The 12,007-nt window shown below is 45.9% G+C and overlaps 1 protein-coding gene across 1 annotated transcript in view; it reads left to right on the top strand.

Annotated features, from left to right (window-relative positions):
• Positions 1–12,007, top strand: part of BRWD1 (bromodomain and WD repeat domain containing 1) — a 149,604-nt gene that overhangs the window by 103,136 nt on the left and 34,461 nt on the right. Inside the window, exons 28-34 of the mRNA XM_040423088.1 lie at positions 2,996–3,107; positions 3,188–3,249; positions 5,098–5,253; positions 6,328–6,448; positions 6,555–6,680; positions 10,256–10,325; positions 11,376–11,489. Coding sequence (XP_040279022.1) covers positions 2,996–3,107; positions 3,188–3,249; positions 5,098–5,253; positions 6,328–6,448; positions 6,555–6,680; positions 10,256–10,325; positions 11,376–11,489 — 761 coding nt within the window. The remainder of the gene's footprint in view (positions 1–2,995; positions 3,108–3,187; positions 3,250–5,097; positions 5,254–6,327; positions 6,449–6,554; positions 6,681–10,255; positions 10,326–11,375; positions 11,490–12,007) is intronic.

The following is a 12,007-nucleotide window of genomic DNA, read 5'->3' on the forward strand; positions in this document are numbered from 1 at the left end:
AGACGGGAAATGGGCTTGGACCTAGCCTATTCTTCCCCTGTCTTTTTCCTCCTCTGGATCATGGTTCATAGACACCCCGCATGCCTTGGTAGTGCCTATGGTACTACCTTCCCTCATCTGCATTTGCACGGGGTATTCTTTTGGTGGCCTTCCATTCCAGACACGCTCCGGTCCCGACTGGTGGGCTGTGGCGCCCTCCACATCCCTCCTTCTATGGGGACTCCTTCCATTGGTCTGGGTGTGCTAACGGTATCTACACGAAAGCTCCCCACCTTCTCTCCCGAGCAGGAGTTCCAGGAGCATACGACATGGACGCCCTGACATCTCCTTGGCGGGAGTTCTCCCTCCTGACGTGTTTTCTCTCCTACCCAGGGTTCTACACAGGATCAGATGGAGGGCATTCCGACAAATCCTAGTCGCTCCGGATTGGCCCCGTCGTGCGTGGTATGCCGACCTCTGTCCCCTTCTAGGAGATGTTCCTTGGTCACTGCCACTCAGATGACCTTCTTTCAGGGTCCGGTCTTGCATCAGCATTTAGGGTCTTGGTTGATGGCGTGGCTATTGAAACAGTCATCCTGATGTGGAGAAGGTTTTTTGGCGGACGTCATCCGCACTATGATTCAGGCCGGGAAGCCTGCACCGCCCAGGATCTATTATAGGACCTGGGGTCCTCCTGGGCTTCTGTGAAAGCCGGGACATTCCCTCACTCAGTTTTTTTTTCTCTCTCCATGGTCCTATCCTTCAGGGTTAGCCCTTAGTTTCTTGATGGGTCAGGTGTTGGCGCTTCTATCCTGGGGCAGCTTCCAGCGTCCTCTGGTTCCCCTGGTGCCCATGGAAACTTTCCTTCAGGGAGTGGCACATACGGTTCCTCTGTACCATCCTTTACCGCCTTGGGATCTGAATATAGTTCTCTTAGCGTTCCAGTCTTCTCCCTTTGAGCCCTTGGGGAGATATCTCTCCGGCTCCCGTCCTAGAAGGTAGTTGTTGTTTTTTTTTTTTCTTTGTTTTTTTCTTGTGGCTATCACATCCATTAGACGGGTGTCCGAGTTGGGGGTGCTTTCTTGCAGAGAACCCTTCCTGGGTCTTCTCAAGGATAAGGCGGTTCTCCGGCCCATTCATTTTTCTCCCGAAGGTGGTCTCTGTCTTCCACATCAATGTAGAAATTGTCCTTCCTTCACTGTCCCTCTCTTTCACTCCCTAGGGAAAGGAGTTACGTCATTGACGTCAGGGCTCTGATCATTTATGGCAGCCTCCGGTCCCTTCCGGCAAAAGGAACCCTTTTTTCTTGTCATCCGGAGGGTCCACGCAAGGGATTGGCGGCCTCCAAGGTGGCAATTGCACGATGAATTTGGTCTGCAAATGCTGTATCATTCCGCACCCGGTACGGGGTTCCGCCCTTAGGTGTCACGGCTCGCTCCACTGAGCGGTGGGCGCTTCTTGGGCTCTGAGGCATCACGCTTCGGCTGCGCAGTTGTGTAACGCGGCTACCGGTCCTCCTTACACACATTCTCAAAATTTTACCAGGTGCATACTTATGCATCGGCGGACCCTGCTTAGGCCGCATGGTCTTGCAGGCGGCAGTTTCTTAGATGCCTGCAGGGATGCTTGCTTTCATGGGTCTGTGTTTTTTTTTTTTCTCCCCGTGGACTGCTTTTGGACGTCCTACGGTTCCTGTGTCCCCCAATGAATATGGGCGAGAAAAGGAGATTTTTGTATAACTTATCAGTAAAATCTCTTTCTCGCTCTTCATTGGGGGACACAGCACCCACCCAGTATTGTTGTTCGGCCACAGTTGTGGCAGTTGCATAATGTGTGTGTGTGTGTGTGTGTGTGTGTGTGTGTATATGTATGTGTGTGTGTGTGTGTGTGTGTGTGTATGTATATATATATATATATATATATATATATATATATGTGTATATATATATATATATATATGTATATATATATATATATATATATATATTATGTGTGTATATATATATATATATATATGTGTAAATATAATTTTTAATTTATTTACCATAGACTGCAAAGGTATACTACTTCAGTCTATGGGGATGCTTCATATTTCCTATGAAGCCTTGCCCAGGCTGCCTTAGCAACTGATCTGAACTCCATAATTTCACTGCAGGAAGGGGGGGGGGGATAGGTATTATGGGAGATCAGGGGGACCCTCTAACCTCTCATGCTGCAGTCGCTATTGACGGCTGTAAATGAGAAGTTAAATGACTGGAATCAAAGTTATGTCCGTTCCCAGTCATTGCTGGCAGGTGTTAGCTAAATTACAAAGCCCTTACCTGGCGTGTATTTAGCAGGTCAGCTTATGAGCCCAGCTCCATGCACCCCTCATGAACCAAAACTATTATTTATTTAATATTGTGGTGAATGGCATAAAAAGTGTCAGAATTGCTGTTGTTTTTTTTTTTTTTTTTTTTAGACAGACCAGCTTCCTAAAAAATAAAGTGACCAATAAATCATATGTGCCTCAAACAATTCATCCAGCATAAAAATGATGACAAAAATAACAGTTATGGCTCTAAGATTGTGGTGACGGAAAGTAAAAGTAATACTATGTACATTGGTCATCATCCTAATTGTATCGCAATTATTATAGAGATAATGTCATTTATGCTGCATGATGAATGTTGTAGAAACACAGTCCAAAAATTCCAAAAGTACAGTTTTTTTCCCATCCCACCCTCCCAAGAAATAAACTTTTTTGCAGTGCTTTTGATGTACCCCAAATGGTGCTTTAAAAAAAAAAAATATGCAAATTGCCCAGCAAAAAACAAGATGTCATACAGCAATGTTGATGGAAAAATCAAAAAGTTATGAGGATGACAAAGCTGTTACACATGCAGAAATTGTGGGACTAAAAGGAATAATACAAAATGAGTCCTCGCACGTTGTATAGTGGACAGTGAAGTCTGACTTGACCATCTGCCTGCGTGATTGATGCGAGTTACATGTTGTCTTTCAATCCCTGCTTTAGGTGACCGGTTCCGGTCCATTATAGACGACGCATGGTGGTTTGGGATGGTTGTTGGTCAAGAGCCATATCAAGCTGAAAATCCAGACAGCCTGTTCCAGTGCTACACTGTGAAGTAAGAATACCGCGTCCTCTGCTAGAACTTCTCTGTGCACAGAGCTCCTCTCTGAACATGCTTTACACTTCTATTCACAGGTGGGACAATGGAGAGAATGAAAAACTAAGTCCCTGGGACATGGATTGCATTCCCGATGACAGTATGTCCTTTCTGTACAATAATTCATTATTTTTCTACTGTTTTATTATATTTGGTCTTGTACATGGTTGTCACCTAGCTTCGCCATCTTGTCTACAGTGGACCCTTTTCCAGTATCTCTGCAAAGCTAGGTAGGTTTGCCAGTTATGAGTCCAGAAAAGCAGAATGACAGCGTGATTCCCATCAGTAGGAATTTTTGTCCTTTTCTTTCTGTAGGGCTCATGCAGACGTCCGAGCTTGTATTGTGGCCAGCGGGTCAGCAATATACTGGCCCCGGCCCCTTGTGCACTGCATCACAAATGCGGACCCATTCACTTGAATGGGTCTGCAGTCTGGGAGGTGGAGTGCCGAAAGGAGGCACGGAAGCACTACAGAGTTTCTTTCTGCACCGCAATTTTTTTTTAACTTGTTGTTTTTTTGGGGTTTTTTTTGCGGTGTGGACGTTCACGGACCTATTCATGTTGAATGGGTCTGGATCCGTCTGTGGAAACCGCACAGATGTTTCCCGTGCATTGAGGTCCCCAATGCACACACAGGCCGGCTGCATGAGCCCCTTAGGAAGAGATTCTTAAAGAAAGGGGTTGTCCACCCAGGATAGTTAAGTATCTGATCATTGGGGGTCCAACCACTGGAACACCCACCTAGCAAAAAAAATAATACATTTCAGTGTTAACTTGAAAATTAGAAAATAAAACTATAAACTGATTTTTTTTTTTTTTTTTAAGCCTTTAAGCCTTTATACCTTTACCTTAATTGGCATGTTCGGACTGCTGACTTTCAGTGCAGATCGCTCATGTTACGAAGTACTTTTGCCCCCGCTGTTTTATCATTGTACAGAAAAGTCGATGGGTCAGTTATTGGGGCAGTCTCTGTATATGAAGCGAGAAAAGGTAGCCATGGGTGTAGGGCTACAGTAACCGATTATTTTATAAATTGAGTATTCCATTGATTATTTTTTACGATTAATCGAGTAATCTAATAAGAAAAAAATGAATTAATAGACTGTTTTCCTTTATAAAAACTCATCAGACCCCCTGCCATCAGTCCCCAACACCCTTCGTTCCCCCCAGTGCCATTAGCTCCACTATCCCCCATGCCATCGGCTCCCCCCCCGTGCCAGCAGCTTGCCCCCCCCGTACCAGCAGCTTACCCCCCAGTGCCACCATCTCCCCCTCCTAGCCATGTCCCCAGCGACAGTACTTACCATTCCTGTGGGGGCGCACAGGTCCTCCATCTTCTCCTCTGCACGCTGCACTCTCATCCTGATGTCACATAGTGTCGGGTCATGGTGCGCGCTTATGTGCACTATGACCGGACGATGTGTCAGAAAGAAAGTGCGGGCTGGTGGGTGACCACGGAGCGGTAAGTAATGGCAAGCGCTTCACTCGTGCTCCGTGGTCACATGACGCAAACAAATCCTCGATGCAAAAAATTTCCATCGAGGATTTCTTTGTGTCTAATTACTCGATTCAATCGAGTAATCGTTTCAGCCCCAGACGTGTGGATCTGCAGCAGAAATCTGAGGCCGAGTCTCAGATTTCTAGAACATAAATTGTTTTAAATTAGTGGCTGGTTGTTCACGCGCCCTAAAATCTCTACTAAAAACTTCTCTAAAAAATATTGAAAAAAACCTGTCCTATTTGGTGCAAAAATGATTTTGGTTAACTAAGAAATAATACATGTGCACAATTGCTGAAGTGTGTCTGGACATTTAGGACTGAAACACTTTTTTGCTGGAATTGTATCTTTTCCAATGTTTTGCAGATCTTGTTATCGGCTGAGCCCATTGGTAAAAAACCTTTGTCGTATTTCATTGCCTGTTGTTATTTTTTTTCCCATCTCCGATTAGTCATTCCACCTGAGGAACCGGGATCCAGCATCTCCATAACTGAAGAAGAGCGGGATACTTTGTTGTATTCCCCCCAGGAAGGAGAATGGGGAAGAGGGAACCAGGACAGTGAATGTGAGCGAATTATTTGTGGCATCGATCAGCTCCTTAATCGAGGTGAGAAGCTAAATGGAGGTATATATGTGAAATACGTATTACATATTAGTTGGATTGTCACCCGTATGCCATGGGGGATTAGTAAGGAGCTTATTTGAGGTAATTGGCCTCTTCTGTGTTTTTCCAGGCAGAGCAAAACCTCCACTGTGCCTGTACTGTTCATCCCCATTCAAGCAAATGTCCCTTTTGCCCTGCTCATAGGTGGGGGTGTAAGGAGTACTGATGACACACTAATGGCTTTATTATTAAAGGGGTTTTCTCATCTCAGGCATTAATAGGTGCGGGACCCACTCCTATTTTCCAGAATGGGCCCTAGAAGTGAAGAAGAGCATCTTGTGCATGCGCCTCCACCCTCCGTTCACCAGTATGGGAGTTCCAAAAATAACAGAGCGCCGGCTCGACGATTTACGGCAGTCCTATAGCGGTGAATGGAGAGGTGGCCGCGCATGCGGTGCGCACTCCACTCACTGCTATGGGACTTGTGAAAATAGCAGACCGAGCTACAGCAGTGGATGGAGGGGTGCTCTTCACTTCGGGGGCCCATTTTGGAGATAGGAGTATGAGATGAGACAACCCCTTTAATGAATTGTGAATCATTATTATATACCATTCAAGAAACCCTTAAGCCTCATTTACACATCCGTGTCCGTGCGGAAATCCGTGAGCAGGTGGTCAGTGTTTCATCCGTGTAGCTGTCAGTGAAGGATCTGTGTTGGGTCAGTGTGTCTGTTTTTTGCTGTCCATGTTGCATCCGTGTTTCACTGACACTGAACAGCTGAAAAATAATTTTTTAGTGATCCGTGGTTTTCACTGACCCATAGACTTTAATGGATGTGATGGAACCATGAACACAGACAAAATAGAGCGTGCATCCCTGCTAAAAACTCGGACCCACGGACCGTGCTAAAACACTGATGTCTGAATACACACATTAAAATGAATGGGGACGCGTGCTGTCCGTGGAGAACTCGTACAGCACATGTCTGTGAAACACTGACATGTGAATGAGGCTTTAGGCTGTCTCCATACGTAAAGTTTAAGTGTCTGACTTGTGTCACTTGTCTTTTGTGACAGACATGGCGGGTCCTTTCGCTGCACCTGTAGATTTAACTATCTATCCATCATACAGCATGATGATCGCTTATCCCACTGACCTCAGCACTATACGGATGAGGCTGGTGAACCGTTTTTACAGGTAAGAAGCTGCGTCTCCTTCTGACATTACATCTGGTAATATTTAGGAAATCTTTGACTGCTCAGTGAATTTTCTGATTGTTCACATTTGTGTTTCTCATTCACAGGAGGCTTTCTGCACTGATCTGGGAAATCAGATACATTGAGCATAATGCTAGGACGTTCAATGAACCAGGCAGCAACATCACAAAGTCTGCAAAGAAAATCACAGACGTGCTTTTAAGATTTATAATGTAAGAAGGACACATGGACTGCTTAGTGATAATTAGTCTTCAGGTTTACACACTTTACACAAGCTCCCTCAGCACTTCTAGCTGTGCAGGAAACTCCAGCACAACTCCATTCATAGTAATAAGGCCGGCTGCAATCCCCTACACGGCCAGGTGACCGGGGGCGCTGCTGTGTAGGGAGAAATGTAAACCTGCCACAGTGCTGAATCAGCACCCCTTCATGCTCAGGAGTGGGGGTGGGTCCCATAAGTCAGACCCCCTCTGATTGCATATCATAGTGCTATATGATAACTCTTTAAAAACCCAAGTAGTTTTTCTGGGTGAGGCATTAATTTGATGTAGGGGAGTATTTCTCTATGAAACTTTTACCTCCTGCTTCTGTGTCTATACAGGGGACAGGGGAAGCTACAAGTTACATCAGGGAGATCATAGGAACTGCATGTCATCACCCCTCCCTCTTAGGGTCCATTCACACGTCCGTAGTGCACCCGGCCAGCACCCCCCCATAGAACTGCCTATTCTTGTCCACAATTGCGGACAAGAATAGGACATGTTCTATTTTTTTTGCGGGGCCATGCTTCAGAAATGCGGATGCGGAGAGCACATAGTGTGCTCTTCGCATCTCTTCCGACCCCATAGAGAATTAATGGGTCAGCACCTGTTCCCGATATTGTGGAACGGATGCGAACCCATTTGCGGACGTGTGAATGGACCCTTTTATAGGTCAGAGAAAATATGTGTTGTCCTATTATTTCTTTTTCTCTACTATTAAACCGTGAGAATATGAGCTCTAATCACCTGCACCTAATCGGGACATTTTTCAGCTCATCCGTATCTCATCTGTATATCTGAGATGTTTAGTTCTGGTGAATGTGATGATCTGTAACATGTAGGATATCACATTAGTGACGTGTGAACTCTGCACCTATTGAACTTTTTATATATAGGGGGTTTTCTGGATTTTTACATTTTTCTTTTTTTTTTTTTCTTTTTTTAAGAAATTATTTGAAGCTGCCAATGTTTGTAAACTGCTGGGTGGTGTTTTTTTGTGTGTTTTCTTTCAGAAAGTACGGTATATAGCTATGCGTGAATAGTATGTGTTTTTATTTTTTTTATCGTAGAAATTAAGGTTTTACTGTGCTTGTCGAAAGTGTAGAAAGTTGTCCTAGCAGTGAAATCTGGAAATATGCCAAAATGTATTAAAGGGGTTGTCCGGGTTCAGAGCTGAACCCGGACATACCTCCATTTTTACCCCTCCGGCCCCCCTGACTTGAGCATCGGAGCAGTTCATGCTCCGTTGCTCTCCTTTGCCCTGCGCTAAATCGCACAGGGCAAAGTCATTTTCCAGAGTTCTGGTCACGTACCGGGGTCTCTATGGGGCTGCCGTCGCCGGCACTGATGGGCGGGCTTTAGTGCTGCCCTAGCCTGTAAAATGGCTAGGGCAGCGCTAAAGTCCGGCCATCAGAGCCGAAGACGTCACCAAACACACTGCCGGGCTTAAGCTTCCGCCCGGCAGTGTGTTATTGTAAACAAAAGAGCCCGTGCCCTGCGCGAATTAGTGTGTGAAATTATGGGTATGTCCGGGTTCAGCTCTGAACCCAAACAACCCCTTTAAAGGGGGTTGTCCTGTTTAATGCTTTCCACAGCGAGATGAGACTAAGCTCTTGCCCCAGATGGCCGGGCTTATGGAAACTGCAGAGTTGGGCTACTTTCACACTAGCGTTAATATTTTCCGGTATTGAGATCCGTCATAGGGTCTCAATAGCGGAAAAAAAGCTTCCGTTTTGTCCCCATTCATTGTCAATCGGGACAAACCTTTACTGAACAGAACTGAATGCTCCAAAATGCATTCCGTGCTGTTTGGTTGCATTCCCATACCGGAGAGCAAAACGCAGCAACCTGCTGTTTTCTTTCCATCATGGGATGCGGAGCAAGACCGATCCGTCATGACCCACAATGCAAGTTAATGGGGACGGATCCGTTTAACTCTGACACAATAGAAAACTGGTCCGTCCCCATTGACTTTCAGTGGAGTTCATTACGGATCCGTCTTGGCTATGTTAAAGATGATACATCCGGATCCGTTCTGAACGGATGCAGAAGGTTGTATTATCAGTGTGGATCCGTCTGTACAGATCCATGATGGATCCACACCAAACGCGATGTGTGAAAGTAGCCTAAGTTGGTGCGTTGCTGTTTCTGTGGCTCCTACTGCAGTGAATTGGAGCTACGAAACAGCATAGCCAAAGAAGCTATGCTGGCTTACGTAACTCCAGAGTTAGGGCTCATTCACATGACTGCGTCATGTTTTGGGGTCCACAAAGTGCGGATTCACAAAAGAAGAATTGCAATTTGCTGATCGGGCAGCCCATTCTAGAAATGCCTATTCCTGTCTGCGATCGTGGACAAGAATAGGACATGCTCTCTATTTTTTGCGGGGCCACAGAACAGAGCAGTAGATGCGGACAGCACACAGTATGCTGTCTGCGTCTTTTGCGGCCCCATTGAAATGAATGGGTCCGCACCCATTCCGCAAAATTGCGGAACCATTCATACGGTTGTGTGAATGAGCCCTTATTGAAACAGCCTAGCTTGCTGTACTACACTATTTGCAAAGCTCCCATTCACTGCAGTAGGAGCTACAGAAACGATGGTGCACCGGCCCGCTTGGCATTTTCCGTAAGCCCGGCCATCTGAGGTCAGTGCTTAGTCTCTTCTCGCCATGGAAACTGCGGGATGGAACAACACCTTTAATTAAAATCCACATGTGGCAGGGAAAGTCAGCAACAAATTGCAACATTTGTCCTCGCCTTATTGCAGGCATGGGCAACCCGCGGCTCTCCAGCTGTTGTAAAACTACAACTCCCACCATGCCCTGCCGTAGGCAGTCTGGGCATGCTGGGAATTATAGTTTTGCCACAGCTGGAGAGCCTCAGGTTGTCCATCCCTGCCTTATTGGCTGATTCACACCACTGTGGTCAGTCTGGGAAACATAGCCTATGTGTTGGCCGTGTCTCCCCTGACCGGACTGACTGCGTCATAGTGATTTAGGATGCAGTCAGTTGCTGTCTGATTGTGGGTCTATTGTACTGTCCTCCTATTATCCCGTGGGTACAGTACAATAGACCAGCGATCAGACAGCAACTGACTGCATCCTAAATCACTACCAGTCAGGTCAGGGGAGCCATGTTTGGTCTGGGAGATGCAGCTGACAAACGGGCTGCGTTTCCTAGGCAGATCAGTCGCGTGTGAATCAGCCGTAAGGTTGCGTTCCGCATGGGACATAAAAAAATCTGTTGCAGGTTTTTCGGCAGAATTATTGTGGATTTCCGTGGGTGCAATCCATTGTGGATATCCTCAGAAACAATTGACATGCTGCGGATTTAAAAAATCCAGCATGTGGGTGAGATTTCTAATATTTGGTCTTCCAGTTTGTTGGCTCTGAAATGCACTGTGGATTTTCCGTCTGCAAATCCGGACAGGAATATACAATGTGTATCCGCTAAGTGTGAACATACCCTGACACTGTGTAGCTTTCCACATAAAAGTATTATTTTTTTTGTGTCTTTCTCTCCCAGGGACAGCAGCTGTTCCAGCATTACAGACGTGTGCACTACTACTGAAGGAGAGGAGACGTGTGATGGCCAGGTATAGCCTTTGAATCCACCTGAAACCTCATTTCAGAACTTGAGTGATGTCACTTTTGACCAAATTTAGTTGTGTTCTTCAATCTCGCAAATAGTTGTTTGTTTTTGTTTGTTCTGCTTGGAATCCATTCCACTGCTTCAGAACGGTCATTAAAGCTATTCAGTTGCATTCCTCTTCTTGGGAAGTCCTGCTGAGTTGTGGAATGCCTGTCTTAAACAGGTTGTGCAGGAGTTTTATATGGATGACCTATCGGATCGCCAGGTTCCGGCATCCAGCAACCCCGCGTATTAGCGGTTTGTAGAGGAGGAGGAGGAGAGGCGCTCCATGCCAGTGCCGCTTCCTTTTCATTACACTGCCCATCTTCTCGGAAATGCATTGTAATGAGAGGTAGTCGCTCCAGTCACATGAATGGAGCAAGTACTTGTAATTACAATATGCCACTGCTACAAGGCAGACGACACGTAGTGTAATGAAGAGGAAGTAGCGCTCGCATGGAGCAACACCTCCTGTTCAAACAGCTTATCAGCCGGGGGTGCTGGGTGTCAGACCTCCACCGTTCTGATATTGATGACCTATCCTGAAGATAAGTCATCAACTGCCCAAGCCCTTTAAGATTTGTTAGATAATACCTGAGTACATTAGGATGCTGGATGCTTGGTAAATTAGCACATTTAACAGCTAAATAACAAAGTGGATTAAAAAAGTACAAACAAAACATTTAAAAGCCTGTACATTTTCTCTATGTTGGCTAAAGATGGCCGTACATATTAAATGTATGTTGGCTGAACCCACCAATTTTCGTCCGGATCGGTCATGAGGCAAATGGTCGGAGTAGAGGAGATTGGGCTGTTCTCGGGGGGGATAAGCTGCCTGTCAGCAGTTTCTGCAACCCTCCCTGTTAAAACACACATTTTGCTGAGCTCGGCATGCGTATGTATGGGGTTGGCACTGATGACGGTTTTCTGCACTGCAGCCATCTAATGTGTACGATTATCCTAATACACAGGACTTCATTTTGTTACCATATAGAACTTCTGTTTATCACAATAGGGAGAGAACCACGCTAATTCCTGGAAGAGTCGCTGCATGGACCTGGTGGACTTCATAATAGACTGTGAAGACTCTGAGCCCTTCAGGGAGCCGGTGGACCTGGAGCAGTTTCCTGTAAGAGAATCTTTATTTTTGCCTTTTTTAGCCAAATGCAAAATGTGAACAAAGAGTGAAAAGATACGGTTTTCAGTGCCCCAGAAAATGGGCTTTCCAGCCATTGCATGCAGGTATGGCACTTTTTTTCTGGCATTTTTCACCCCATGGACTTAAAAAACACTAGAAAAATTTTGCGTGTTAAAAATGTTTAAAGGGGTTTTAAATGGTGACGGCCAGCATGATCTGATCTGTGAGGGTCTGGCACCCCCACTTGTCAGATGTTTGATAGTACGGAACGCTGGCGCCCGGAGTCTGCACCAGAATCGCACAACTCCATCTGTTATGTAATGGATGGAGCTTGTAACTACAGCACTGCCCCCATTCACTTCAGTGGGAGCAGTACTGCAGTAACCAGCTTCGTCCACTACAAGGTGGGGGGAGCTGTGTAGTGCTGGAGCTACTCTGAAACAGCTAAGTTTATGTGCCAGACCGCTGCCGATCAGATATTAAAGGCTTCTCCATCCTGACGATAGGTC

The sequence above is a fragment of the Bufo bufo genome, chromosome 3 (genome assembly GCF_905171765.1).
Source record: "Bufo bufo chromosome 3, aBufBuf1.1, whole genome shotgun sequence".
Classification (NCBI taxonomy): Eukaryota; Metazoa; Chordata; class Amphibia; order Anura; family Bufonidae; genus Bufo; species Bufo bufo.